A 16,124-nucleotide genomic window follows, 5' to 3' on the forward strand; every position below is an offset into this window, starting at 1 on the left:
TTATGTATTTGATAGTTAATACATATTATATACATATATGATATATATATATATTTATTTATACTAGTACAAAAAGAAAATAAATAACCAAATTATCATAAACATAACCCAATTAAAATAAGATAAACTTTTAATTTTAATTATTGTTCTTGATGTTTGTCTGTACATGTTGAACACTATGCTAAGCGCTATTTTAGTCAAACGTTTTATTATTGTGACTTGTTATATTAAAGTACTCTAGTTACCGGTATTGCAACAAACAGTTAACATCAATTTCTAAAGATAAAACAAATTTTAAAATTTAAAACTCGAAAGATCCATTTGGAGAAAAATATTCCGTCGTATATACATGCCACAATTTTAATTAATAATTACAATTCCTACATCAAATATGAGATATTTATACCATGATACACTTTGAAATGAACTCTCATGAACTACCCCCAAAAAATAATGTGTTGTACTTTAAGTATAAAGGCAATTAAAATAATGTGTATATTTCTAACATTTTTGTGTCTTGTACCCATGTAAGAATTAAGAACTAAAAAGTAATCATTCACAATTTCCCAACATAAAATACAAAATTCTCATTAAATAAAATTTAATTACACATTATCTACTACTTACTACCTACACTGGGTATTGTTGAAATGATTATTGTAGAAATTAGATTTAATTACTGTGCATAATTTGAACACGTAACGTGGCCATAGTATAATACTTTTATGTATTTCATTTTATTTGGTAGATGTACTTACTTACCAGTTACCACAGTCCACATTCAACATAGATTTACATATTTAATATCTTCTTTAAACATTCAAATATTTAGAGAGGAAAATTCTAGTTTAGAAGTTTAAATGCCTAAACGGTTTATAAAATTATACTAAAACTGTATTCTAATTAAGTACCAGAGGTGTATATAGATTCCGTATAATATACGTGTATGAGTATTATGAGAATTCATAACTTGTTATTGTAGTTGAATAGAAAATATTTTATTGTTCAATTGAACAACAATTGTAGGTACTTATAGGTGCCGACGAAATATTATTACGAAAATTACAGTGAACTGCGTTTAAAAATAACCTTATAAAAATATAACCAATTTCAATGTTACGAACGGTTAGTCGGTTATTGTTTCGATGATGCGGTACACTGGCACACTGCAGATTTGTCATCTTTGCTATTATAGCCTATCTTACGCGAGTGACATAACTAATTCACGTTCCGCATAATCAAAATTGTTGGTTCTAGGTTAATAGCAAGGTAAATTGACCTTTTTATCTAATTTACAGCTGACGACTGTAAATATTTTCTGTGATATACTGTCGTTTTATTCGATACCTAAAATTCAAAGAAAAATATTTAAGATTTACGATACAATTTAAAATATTTTTACCTCTGTCAAAAGTTAAGGATCGTTTAAATCTGAAGATAGATTATAACACAGATTACAGGTAATTTTCTTATTTATAAACTCTTTAATTGGTCAATTTATTCGAATATTAACCTAGAACCCATCTAACCTAACCAGTAACCACCCACTACTCTTATTTTGGTTGTGCGGAATGTGAATGTATGTCTCATAAATATATAAAAGTATTATGATGTACAAAAGAACAAATCAGTGTAAAAGCGTCCTCTTTACCCGACTGGCATCTCTATAATCATAATATATTATAGGCAGGTCGTAGGTAGGTACGTAAAATAGGTATTTTCTGACTGCACGTCTGCACATTTTAGTGGCCACCTACTGCCTATTTTCAGGATGGAATATGATTATTTTTGTATAGTTTCACTTAGTGTTATAGTAATATAATATAAGCGATATTATCGATGTGCATATACCGGTCATGGTTTAGTCTTCCAAATTTCGTGTGACAAAATGGTGGGGACCGAGTAGGAACCAACTAATCCCCACCATTACAAAAATTGTGTTAACACAAGTTGGATGTTATCCAAAACTAGTGGTTTTTTTATTATTTATTAATGCCAAGCATTATAGTTTTATTAGCAAATAACATAATTTTATGACATAACGGCGTATTATTTCGATTTGTGGAGGAGGTCTAAATCGAGTTCTGCGTGTTCTGATGCCCAATTTAATTTACACTACAAGTGCACAATAAAATGTATATAACTAAGTATCCTTTTATACAAAGGTTTTTAGCCTGGCATTAACTTAATATTAGAAAAGGGAATATAAATCTAAATATACTATTTACAAGTATTGACATGTCTTAGAGAATTTATAATTTATGGCTTAAGTTTATATTCTGGAAAAATGTAATGATTGATGTTCGTTGAGTGCTTAGTGAAGTATTCAAGTGTGATGAGAGGTTTGTTGAGGATTTTGCGGGCTTGAGTGAATTTTTTCGATAACGATGTGTTCTATTGCCAGTGTACCATTGCATGTATCACATACTGCAGGTACTGGTTCCTTTCCGATGGTATACGTATGAGTTAAATTTGAGTGACCTATTTTAGCCAAAGAAATAATTATCTGCTCTCTTCTTTTAATGCGAGGAGGGCATTTTAATATTCAATTTTACACTTCTAAGTTTATGGAGACGGGTAAGTTTAACCAGCATTTCTGCCGTTTTTCCATCCATAATGTGCTGTGTATGTGATGTTGAAAGTTTCGGATGAGGTTAGAAGATTAATTTTTGTGGTGAGAGGTGACGTATAGTGGCTTCGTGAGCCGACTTGTCTGCTTTCTCATTTCCGGGTATTCCAACATGTGAGGAAACCCAGATAATTTTTATATTTTATGATTTAATTTTAAGCTTTTCAATTGGAATTGTAAGGTTTTAATTTATGGATCGGAGTTCTTATTTTGTAAGTTGTAATCATTATATATATTTTTCTATCGTTCTTATATCACGAAGATTGTCAGGTGTACATATTGTATATATTTGATTCTTGTTGTGCCAATTTGTGGAGTAAACTACATGATATACTATATTGTTTTTTTATAAGTTTTTAGGTTTTTTGATTTTTGTTTAGAATTACTTTTACAACATATTTAAGTATGTTCTATATCAACTCTTAAATTTAATGTTCATAACTATTTTTATTGTTTTGTTCTCACATTATATGATGTACAAATTGAATATTTAGAATTTTTTGATTAGAGAACTATAACCCGCAATAGTCTTGTAAGTACCATAATATATTATAAACATTAATGTCAAAGAATAAAATATAATAAGTAAGTTTTAAACTTATCTTTTTAGGTTTTTAGAACAATGTTCAGTGTTTTTTTCAGTATTTTTTTCTAGATTTGTAATGTTTTTTAAATTATTTTAAATGTTTTTCAAGTCTAAATAGCTAAAAAATCCTGAATGCCTATAAATTATAATATTATAAACAAACACAATATGATTTATTAGCCAATTCTAAATAGCATTGTAAAATGTGTGTTCTTTAAGTCATTGGACATAATAAATGCACATAAGTAAATAAGCGAAATATTGACTTCGTGCCTGCTTCAATCATTACTTTGAAACTTTAATAGGTTAAAGTAATGTGTGTTTGATTTAAAGTTTTCATGTTTGGTATTTTGGTTAGTTAGGCTGCAGAAAAAATCTCAATGTACATTAAAATTAAACACGTATTTACAAATGAGTTTAAATAATTTGTTTGAAATCTATACATTCAGTAAATAATGTACGAGTATAATTATTAAATTAATTCTTATTATAATAATAGCCTACGCTATCAGATAATTAATCAACTATAAATTATAATGATTTTAAATTACCTATACGATACCTAGTAGTTGAGGATCTTGATTTCTTGCATTCATATGCAGATGTATTATTATCGATATATCGTAGGTACTGTTCTATGCGATCGCGATTAAACGAAAGTCATACACTTAATACTTAAGCATAGTCATTTTTGTTTTGTTTTTTTAAATTTTTTTTTTTACCACGTATTCTGTATAATTGCTTCTACACAGGTCTATTGTCCATTGTTTTTGTCGACGAATTTTACGATTCGGTACATGACAACCCTCGAAGTGAAACGCATCATGGAGTAATTTGTGCAGGTTTTTAATCAATTTATTGTTTTCACGGATTTATAATGTCGTATTCCAATCGTATTTTAACTTTTTCGATTCTTATTTTACGTATAAGCTTAACTCGGTTACCCGTTTACGTACAAAATTACACATTGATACCCAAAATTTATAATTTTTCAATAATATTTGATGATTGGTAATAAATAATTTTAAGTATCTTTAAAAAATGCAACAAAATTAATAATTTAGATTGAAAAAATTATTGAAATTGTGGTAACAAAATATACAATAACTAATGCGATATATAAATTATATTACAATGTTTTTATTGTATTTATACTTTTCTAAAATCAAATAGACGTATTCACATCGAGAAGAGCTAAAATAGTAAAATGTACCTAGAGAAGAAAGTTGAAAACGTTGTGTATAATGATTGACAGGAATGAAAAAACCTGCCATTTAAATTTTAAATGAGCATACTGTGTATACTAACAAGACATTTGTTACTTTTCATCGCTGAATATATTGTAATTACAATAATGTTTGACAGCTTTTTACTTGAGTATATGTGTAATATATATTAAAAGTTAGTTATAGTAAAGCAATTATAATAAATGCAGTATAGTTTTAAAAATTATAAGTTATAATATATTCTAACGTATTAACGTATAAACGTATCATTTTAATAATTTATTGCTCCCGGTTCGGCTGCCTCTCCAATTTATATTATATAATCTATCGTGTTTTATGACTGAAAATATTATATTATTTTTAATATTTGCTTTCAGCTTCGAGTGGCTTCCATGGTGTCAAAGTACGACACGCCGTCGGTGTTCATAAAACACATATCGTTCGTCAACTTTACCAAGTAATAATATTATGGATACCTATGGCTATGTGTATAAACTATGTCCATACTATAATGACGGCACGTGTGAAGAGAGAAAGATGGAGAGAGTGAGAGAGAGAGAGAGAGAGAGTGAGAGGGGGGAGCGATGGAGAGTTCAACGCATTTCTTATATGTACACGTCTTTTACGTTTTTAAAATAAATATTTTTTTTTTATTGTGTTGCAATACGAATATATAGATTTTACCTGCCTGAACCCATCTACATAAACCTGGTGAGGGACCCCGTGGAACGGGTAATCTCGTGGTACTACTACATTAGAGCACCATGGTACTACGTGGAGAGGAAGCACGCGTTTCCCGACACGCCGTTGCCGGATCCGAATTGGTTGAAAAAAGTAAAAAAAATATACCGTTATTTTACGGCACATGCATATTAAATTTCTAACCGATTGCCGATTGGACGCGTGAATGCGTGATTGTCAAACGACGATGAGTTGATTTTGTTTATTATTTTTTTTTTCATGTTTATAGGACTTCGAGACTTGTGTTCTTCGCGGCGATCGAGAGTGCAGGTACACGCAAGGAGAGAAACGCGAAGGGATCAGTGACCACAGGCGACAGACGATGTTCTTTTGCGGACACGACGAGGAATGCACGTGAGTACACGCTATTTCTGCAGGTATACTTAACTTACATAATTATGTATTTCTGCCATATACATTATAAATGCGTAATGGAGGACAGGGTACGTCACCTACTTGACCTACTGCCATTGGCATTTTTTCCGACCGTAAATGAAATGACAAATATATTTATATGTACCAAGTACCAACACATTAAAAAAATATTAATAACCGTCAGATTAAAATAGTTGTATGGTTTTAATATTTGAAGTGCATATTACAAGTAGGTACCTCTATATGTTGTATGGTGACATCGTGTGATACATTTTAACATGAGTGGCGGTTATTTTAATGAGATATTTATAGGTGCAGTGTATATTATGTGCAGAGCGATGAATGTATTGATTTTACAATGTTGTGTAATTTTTTTTTTATATATTTCTTGAGGAAAGTAAAAATGATTTGATACTTAATACTTCAGTGTCTTGTCTGGTAAGAAAGGCTATCTGGTTGTTACTTTTGGGGTCAAAAATAAAAAATTCTTAGAATTTTTCAACCACGTCGGAGAAAATCAAAAAAAAAAACTGAGATTTTTCCTCAAAATCCCTTTTTAACAAAATCAGTTAATTTTTAAATTTCTAAACATAAATGTAGAACACCTTCGACCCCTGTTGCGTCTATTCGTTCGTAAGTTACTATAAGGTACATATTTAATTTGTTGTGTGGTACCTACATAGGTAGTTACTAATTGCGATTTTCGATATCACGAAAATGTAAAAACTATTTTGTAGTTAAAAGTCTATAAAGTATTCAATTTTTAGAGCTACGGGTCGAAAATGTAAAAAAAAGTTTCTCATAAGTTTTTGAGTGTTTTTCTATATCTTTAACAAAAAAAATCACAGGAACGTCACATTTATTTTTTATGAGCTTTTGAAGTTCAATTTGTACGGCATTTACCTAAAAGCTAACGTTTTCTCATCAAACGATTTACTTGTCTTGTTGTAATTCAAAAAACGAATAACTGTAGATACGAGTACTTGACATTTCCGCTAGATACTTATTTTTCATTTTCTATTGATGATACCGTTTTCCAAATATTGAATCTTCAGCTCTATTTATTAAAAATATTTTTCAAATTATTCTATAGTTTAATATACTTATAAAACGTTCAAATCAAGTTAAGAATTGAAGATTTATAACGGAGTTTCCCATGAGTTGTTAATAATATAACAACAAATCTAAAAAAACATAGGTACAATATGTAAACACAGTTTTTTCAATAGATATTAAAAGTTCAAATTTGAACCAAACGAGATATTAAACTAAGAATAAAAATGTTATTTATTTTATAGTAATTTAAAAATGATATTCCTGAGTACATGAAACTTTTAAAGAATATTATTTTATTTTATGTACTATATAGTATTATATTATATCGGTACAACTAGTGTTGAAATGTTGTATGGGTGCTAATAACATCTTAAATAATGTAACTGTTTTAGGAGCCTTTTATTTCGGGTAATACAATTTTCATGTGTAATCACTGTAGGTGATTATGTAAGTATGTATACATGTTAAACAGCTACATTCAATTATTTTTAATTTAAAAAAAATATTTAACGTTATCCAGAGGACACCTGCACGATGTTCCCGATGTTCCCCATTTTACTTCCCAATACAATTTATTAGTGTTTCAAATAATACTATATATGTTATTGTAAAAAGTTAATTATTTAAAAAAATTGTTTCATGGTTATTCTACCTAGTTTAAAAATCATTAATTTATTAGTATTTCGCTATTTTGTATTGTAATACTGTTTTGTGGAAACGCTTACAATTAAATCGGGTCATGTTTACCATTAATTGTATAATTTCCTTTAATTACCGACCTATTTATTATCAATAGACTAAATTTCCGGACTAAGTAAAAATTTATTAGTTCCAACAATTACTTAATCCTCATACATTTTTTTCATTTAAAAAAAAAATATTTTGAATCAAAATAAATAAATTGGTTCAAAACTATTCGACACATATTCATATAAAAGAGTAAGTCGACCAAACTGAGCCTATTAATTAGGGTAATGCTACTGGACCGCGTCTTCAAATCCCATTACCTTTATCCGATGTATAAAAATGTAATATATTTTGCCGAACCGATTATTCCATGTATAGGAACTATGTGAACCGGTTAAAACAAACCCGTCACAAGTCCGATTTCTGATATCGCAGTCAAACGTTCAAAACATATCGAAGATTCACGTATACAGTGCATACGTATGCAAGTTATATAAATATATGAGACATGACACACATAGGGAGTCCCTAGCTCGGGACCGATCGGGGATGAAAGTGATTTAAAAACACATATTATGATAGTTTTATATGTTTGACTCAACAGTTAAATAAATACACACCTACAAAGGGAACCGAATTTTCAATATTATATCTAAATAAAGGGGGAAAGTAGGTAACCGCACTGGTGCATACAGTAGGAGTCCAGTGTAACTCGTCATTGAGTAGGTCACTGTATATAATGGATGTGTTAAATTTGAATTCAATGATAAATCGTTTCATACAAAAAACGATTCTGAGCGAAGGCGGACTGTCAGCCTATTATCATATTATATTGATATTAATTATTGAAATAGCATAAAACTATTAAAACTGATTTGAATGTTTGAAAATATCATTATTGTGTACATAAAATATAATAATATACCTACATAAGAGTTTAAAATTCCCAAGTTAATATTTTAAATTTCAACAAAATAACTAAAATTTTTATTCTCCGTTTAAATATAGAATTTCATCAAATTTTGAACTTCGAAAAATCAAGTGGATGAACACTTTGTATTATATTTTTAAACCTTAACTATAAAAATTGAATAATTTATGTCTCGATAAAATTTTAACTCTACGAACGAATTTGCAAATTTTATTGATTTTGAAGTAGGTAAGTACCTCTAACTTTGAATGCTTATAAGAAAATGTTCGATCTAAGACATGTTGTCAACATTTTAACTTAAATGATTGTAAAACAAAAACATACCAATTTATTTTTAATATTTTTCAACCGATATTGTAACAATATATCAGGAGCCTTGTACTAAATGTTCAAGCTTTTTGACCAAACAAATACAATTTTATCGACATTTATAGAAAAAAAAACTAAAAACAAATTAAAATTAAAAATGTACGTGAACAACTCAAAAGGAATCAAAATATTTTGAAAATGTTGTCAAGTATATGAATTGATAAAATAAATATATGGTGTAAATTTCAAGTATCTACAGTTATTTGTTTTTGAGTTACAAAAAAATAAAAAAATCGCTACCTGAGAAATCTAGAGAATATCCAATGTAAAAATTTCAACTTCAATGTTATATTTTCAAATTAAAATTTAATTTGACTTTCCGGTAGATTTTTTTTTTTTGATAAAGGTAGACAAACTTACAAGGTTACATTTACAAGTTTTTTGACAGACCAAAAAATTTTTTATCAACATTAGTGTAAAAAAAAAACAAATAATAATCGAAAATTTCATATGCTTATAAATAGTTCATCACGAGTCAAATTTATATGGTGCGTAGAAAATGCTAATTTAAATATCCAATGAAAATTAAATGTATTTATGGTAATTTTTATTAGAGTTACACTAAAATCCAAAATCGATTTTTCGAAATTAGTTTTGCGTGAAAATTCCCGTTTTTCTAATTTTTTGTTTGTTTTTCCTGCGCGCTTTTGAAATCTATTTGGAATTTTAATTTCGATCTTCCGAAACACCAACTAGATTAACTGTTCTACCAGATAAGTGGCTGTTGAAGCACTTTTGATGCCCCAACCCGTGATGACGGACACAAAAATAAAAAATAAAATAAAAAAACACACATTATTGTAAAATCAATACATTCATTTCTCAGCTCAGGATCTAAAATCAAGTATTTCTAATTGAACTAATCGAATTAACAATCGTTTATTTTAATAGGTAGGTACCTATAATAATGATAACATCACACGGTTAGTTATTTATTTATAATATCAATAAAGCACATACTGCAAAAGCTGTAAAAAAAATTCACAATTCCATAAGCGCCATTCTACGTCTTCGTGTAAAATTAAGAGTTCCTCGATGTTTTCATCATATTTCACTTCCTATGAAACTAAGCTAGGTCCTGTTTTTCAAAAAAAATTATCAACATTGAATGTCGATTGAATGTTTGAATCATACATGTCACTCTTGAGTTAAGTTAAATTTTGATGTGTATTGTGTGTTGGTATAGTTGCGGTACCTACACCGTATTAATATTGTATTCTATTTTCTATTCATTTGGCTATCGGTTTTATGTATTAAATTATAATCGTATACCTCAATCATAATATCTTATGAGGTTCGGTTCAAAATTCGTGTGGCACGGACATTATCGCGATTATAATGAAATAATTCTTTGTTGGTACGATTTATTATTATAACTATATTACGACGCAATTATTATTATCGTACGCCGACGCGACGTCCGCCAAACAGCGACAGGGTGTTTAATATTTTTGCGCCAATGCATAAAAAATTGTACCTATATACCGATGGCGGATAACCTTAATATCGCGGCCCGCAGTCGACTGCACGATCCCGGAGCACACGCACTATCGGTTTGCTACGTATATTATTATACTTATACTCGAGTTACAACTCTAATAACTAAAAAGCAATAACTTACTCGTATACTGTACACCTGGTAAACGGTAATGTACTATTATGGACTAATATAATATGGTCGAGTGTATGACACGCCATAATATGATTTATATTATTATTATAATGTATAGGTATAGGTACCGAAGATATTATACTATTACTCTCTCCGCCAAAACTTTCTAGTGTTTTTTATTTTTTTTTTTCGCACACGATTTTTGATAAATGCCCCTCGATACAAAACGATTGTGACGGATGATGCTCGCCAGATAGATACCTGTGTATACGTATTAACTATTTAGTATTTAAGATACGTTTAACGTACTATGTATATACTGCAGTCTATAGACTATAATTACGCCTAATACCTTTGCAGCTAAAAGGATATTATTTTAAAGGGTTACACTATAATTATCGTGAAATGTATAAGCTGGTTTTGAAATATTTATTTTAGAGAATTTAAATTTTAAAGACACTAAGTACAAATCAATATTTTCATAAATAGAATTGTAATTTTTTTTACTATTTTTTTAACAAACGTTTTATTATTCGAATGACAGCGTGCATTTTAAATGCTGTCACACGACTGAGCGGAGCAATGTATGTATTGGTTTTACAATATTACATTTATTTGATTGTACAAAAAATGTTCTGACCATAGACTTCGATAGAGGTGTTTTTGTAAAAAAAAATTGGATCTAACTGATGCTTTAGGAAAGTCGAAATTGAAAATTTTCAGATTTTTTTTAAATAATAGGAAAAACTAAAAATAAATTCGAACATTTGTTAAAATATTGATATTATTAATAGTATTGTGATTACATAATAATTAGACAGTCTCCGTTCAGAATTTTTTTCCATCTCATAGTTTATTGACTTATAGTTTAACATAACCATTACAGTTACCCTTTGGACATCTACTGTACAGCAGAGCGGTACCCATTTGATCACATTTTTTTGTATACCATATTATTATAATCTAAGGATCGTAAAACGAAGAACAAAAATATTTAACCTAGAGCTAGGTACCTAAATGTAATTTTTTTAAATTTATCTATAGGTTATTAAAATCCTGACCATGGTTATGAGTACTAACTTTAATTTAGGTATATCTATTTAACTTTGAAATTCGACTTTTATGTATTTAAATGCGGGGAAATATATTTTGCTTGGGAATATGAAAATAAAAATATAATATGCATTGTTATTGAATACAGAAAAAAAAATCTTAAAAACAGTTATTAGTGTGAAATAAAATATATTTTTCAAAAATGTTGTTTTGTTATAACTTCAAATGTTGTAAAAAAAATATTTCCAAAAACGTTAATACTTTTCGAGAAAATGAGTTATTTCTTACTGGTTATATCTTTAATAGTCACATAAAAAATTAATATTGTCTGTGTTATAATCTGTAGATACTTGCTACATATTTACGATGTAATGTTCGATGCATTAATAACCAATTTATTCGAACTGCTGGGTACTAATAATATAATGATTAGTAATAAATAATAATAATGATATGACGTCCAGACGTTCAGAGCGCTTAGACGTTCGGCGAACTTGTCACGGCAGTCTCTGGTCGGACTATTATTATTATGCTTTTTTTATAATATGAAACGCATAAGTACAACGTATCTTTTTTATTACCTAGTCTATAGCTGGCTACATAAGAATATAAGATTATACATTACAGTCATTGTGCATCAGAGTATAAGACATTATTGGGCCTTCCGCGGCGAAATCGCTCAGTTACAACCGGAAAAACGATACACGAAGAGAATTTGCAATCATTTCAGAAAAATTTTGACCGGCTATTTTTTTTTTTTTTTTGCATACCCGTCGTTTGTTTAAGTAATTACAGGATTTTGGGCCAAAATTCGAGTAAAAATTTAAAATTTAAAATTAAATCAAAATATACTCCGGAGTACAGTTTTGGTTTTTAGAGTTTTGTGTATAGGTACTTATAATCTATTCCAAATATTTTTTTTCGGTAGTTGATCACATAAATAGGTCATGTTTATCACACAAAACGTATGTATACGTTTGTCGTCGTCGTAAGAAAGGTACCAAAACATTTTTTCTCGAACTGAACTGCGTACAATATTAATTGTATATACAGCTCGCACTTATACCACGCATTGTCTATACATGTTTAAGCACCCAAATCCTATATAAGACGTGTTAACTTTAACGTGTTTTCACTTCTGAAGTTTCAACTGTTTTAAGTTTTTAAACATTTCGTCAAGTGCAACGTGTTGGTCGTTGTTTTAAAACACAACGGTTTAACGTTTAAAAGTGGGTTCAGTTTATCCATACCTACACTCCGATGTACGTACCTATTCTGAACTACAACAAATGTGCATTATGTTTTTATTTATTCAGACGTGCATTCGGAATACGAAAAATGGATAGGTGGGATAGGTGTAGCTCTGCAGCAACACTCCACCCACCCACATTTTCTTAGTAATTTGGCCTTAGACATTTACTACGCGGGTTCGTTATGGGCACATAATGGAAGGTATATACCGTAAACACGTCTTATTTACTTCAAAGATATTCTTCATCGGTATAGGTGTAGGGAATTTATAGAACATATAGATGACGTATTGTCAATATTATATACGCCGCATACGCGCGAGTTCAATATACGACAATAGCAGTACGCATAATATATTTTTACTATATTAAATTTGTGTATTATTATTATTCCATTTTACAAATCCGTTATAACACCTATCGCGTAGATAAAACGACAATAGCTCAAACATACCAATAATAGCTATGTATATATATAGGTGTACAGTGTACATTACATATTCACATCTTCAGAACGTTTACGTTCATCACAACAAATAAGCATATTATAATGTATATTGGCACAGGCACACGCATAAATAATATGTTATCCTATACGCAGATTATATCGTTGCCATCAGTGATGCCGCAGGATTTTGGACTCACCACAGTGAGACTATAACTAAATTTTATAACGATGATCTACTTAATTATTGAAAGCTGTAAATTATTTTAGTATTTGTTTATTATTTTAACATTATTAGGTAATTTTAAAACATTTCTATCTCAGTACCTACATGTTTAAATGACTTATAGGTCATCAAGTTCTGGACTTTATTTAATATTAATAATTAATATAGGCATAGTGAAGTCCGTCCATAAGGTTACCATACCCACTACGAGGCCCATTTCCAAATTCTGTGCACCCCGCTCTACAGTTAAGTTATACAATATTTTAAAGTGTAAACATTTCTTTTAAAATACATATTTTTATGGTTCTATCGTATTATGCAATATGTTTTGTATTAGCGGAAAGAGTCCTCCGTCCAGTGGTGGCGCCAGGAATTTTATCTTGGGGGAGCTCATCGGTAACCTTTGAAAATTTTGTAGGGCCAAAAAAAGTCCCAATCCGTGGTCTTTTTCAAAATCATAGGCTCAGTATAGGGTAAAATATTGAATAAATTTTTTTTTTAAATTTGTAGTCAGCATTATTGTAGTTATCACTAAATAAATCTTAAATAAAAATATAATATATGCTGGAAAAAAGCAACTAATTCCAAAATCCTAGCGAAAACGACTGTAATCTACATTCTACGGAATACGAATTTCATTTCAATCGTTGAATTGCAATGATACGGTGTCATAGATAGGCTACTCAATGTACGCCACTGTCGTCTTTTCGTTTTCCCGTTTTCGCTATCTATGGGACAATAAAGAAAAACGGATTTCGGTACCGTGGTTCGTGAACCTTCGTATTATTATTAATATTATACGATTTTAATGCATAAAATAAATGTTTTTGATAATTATTATAATAAAACAGGTAGGGTTCCGAATGTTCCGATCATCGTGATCAGGTTCTCAAACTTTTTTTCCGATGTGTATTATTAATCTGTCGCGTAAAAGCGTACCACATACCTACAACCTACTATGTCTAAAAATAGAACTATTCAAAATTGTAAAACATTTCTTTCAAATAATAAAGCAGTAAATTACTATAGTACAATCATTTATTAATAAAAATGTATTAGTTTTAATTAATTAAATACTTCGATAAGAAATAAAAAATTGTATTTTATTATTGAAATTATGTACATTTTACTTACGTGCGCGGTGTCCACGATGTGGTTTATTGATGTATCTTCCGTTATACTGGATACAAATATAATGATGTACGTCGTAAACTGTATAGAATAGTACTATTTTCAGTACAATTATTTTCAATTTATTTATATTTATCTACCTATTAACCAATGTTCAAACACAATTAAAAATATTCATTGTTTTACTCTCCGCTCTACCACTTCGTAGCCTTTCGAGTAGGTACTCTGAACAGTCGAACAGTTCGTTTTTTTGAACACCATGTCAGATAAAAACTTTAAAATCCGTTATTTTAATGTTGTTGTTATTATTTTTTATTTTTTCATACGATAGTCCGTTCAACTCGGAAGGAGCTTTGGAAAGAGCAAAACGTTCTGTGGAACAGCAGTATGCGGTGGTCGGCGTATTAGAAGATTTCAACGTCACCCTAACAGTGTTCGAACATTACATACCGAGATTCTTCAAAGGAGCGTCCAAAGTGTACTATGGTAATTCACCGATATTGAATATTAAAAAAAATCTAAAAAAAACATGTTCGTCTTAACACCGTCGATATCGTTAACAGGAGACATGGGCCTGCACAAGATCAATCACAATGCGTTCAAGCCGTTGGTCAGCGAAGCCGTAAAGGACATAGTGAGGAAGAATTTTACCAGAGAAATAGAATTCTACCAATTCTGCCGGCAGCGGCTGTACAGACAGAGACTAGCGTTAAATTTGTAACACAGCGAAATACATCTTCTCTGAACGTCGACAAAAAGTTCCTCGTATGCTTAATAATATACGTAAACCTCGTAACGTTTAAACTCTCGGGTATCGAGCATATTTTATTGTTTTTCATTGCACAACATTAGAAATTATAAGATTATATTTGTCAGTTTTACCACTTAACGGTTATATGTTGTACGTTTAAATAATTCAACATTTCAATTTGCTAACGTAACATCAACAACAACAATTAAAACAGAATAAATTTAAGTTCAACTTATTATATTAAGTCCCGTATAAGTATTCTAGTTTTAGCAATATAAAATAATATATAGTAATACATAATACTGTAGGTATTTATTGTTTTTATCGATTATTAAACATTTAAAGTTTAAATATAATATCCGTACCCGTCCGTATCCTTATAAGTTATATTATGCTTGACTGCACAGACATTTGTTGTGCTTATTTATGTGTACCAATTTATGAAATATTAATTTGTAACTATGTGCTACAATAAATAATTGTAAATAACATACTATACTATTACAAGATAATTAAAGATGAATGAATTTCATCATATTATACATTTTTTATTTTTATTTTATTTACCTACTACAGTCTACTGGTTACTTTTCATATTTTTTTTAACTTTTAAGAATATATAACATGGAGCTGGGAATAGTTTTTTGACTTCGAACAGTAATCCGTGGTGCAAAACGGTAAAATGTACTATATCTAAAAAGTAAGCAAAATATCATAGAGCAGTACTTTATGGTTTCCAGAGCCAAACATGAAACAGATGAATGCTTTGGACGAACCCCAAACTGGAAATCTGGTAGGTACTATTTTATTAGAATTAAGTATAAGTAGAACTGCCACCCACCGGCCACCACATGGTACCAGAGTGATTGGCTCTTAGTAGGTATATTATACCCAAAGGCTAAGAGATTGCTTATCTGTTAGATGAGTTCCGGGCAGCATGGCAATTTCGACTTGATTTCCGTTTAAAGATTATATTGTAGTTCATTCATGTTATTAAATATACAGTTGGCATTTTTGTGACTTGTGGAATATACATATTTCTGCAAAAAGAGCATT

The 16,124-nt window shown here is 29.7% G+C and overlaps 1 protein-coding gene across 1 annotated transcript in view; it reads left to right on the plus strand.

Moving 5' to 3' along the window:
* The window catches only part of LOC111036974 (heparan sulfate 2-O-sulfotransferase pipe), a 31,059-nt gene extending 15,459 nt beyond the window's left edge, over nucleotides 1-15,600 (plus strand). The window contains exons 5-9 of the mRNA XM_022319310.1: nucleotides 4,819-4,898; nucleotides 5,119-5,275; nucleotides 5,412-5,536; nucleotides 14,649-14,803; nucleotides 14,881-15,600. Coding sequence (XP_022175002.1) covers nucleotides 4,819-4,898; nucleotides 5,119-5,275; nucleotides 5,412-5,536; nucleotides 14,649-14,803; nucleotides 14,881-15,038 — 675 coding nt within the window. The 3' untranslated portion in view covers nucleotides 15,039-15,600. The remainder of the gene's footprint in view (nucleotides 1-4,818; nucleotides 4,899-5,118; nucleotides 5,276-5,411; nucleotides 5,537-14,648; nucleotides 14,804-14,880) is intronic.
* The last annotated feature ends 524 nt before the right edge of the window (nucleotides 15,601-16,124 follow it).

Source organism: Myzus persicae, unplaced genomic scaffold (assembly GCF_001856785.1).
Source record: "Myzus persicae strain clone G006 unplaced genomic scaffold, MPER_G0061.0, whole genome shotgun sequence".
NCBI lineage: Eukaryota > Metazoa > Arthropoda > Insecta > Hemiptera > Aphididae > Myzus > Myzus persicae.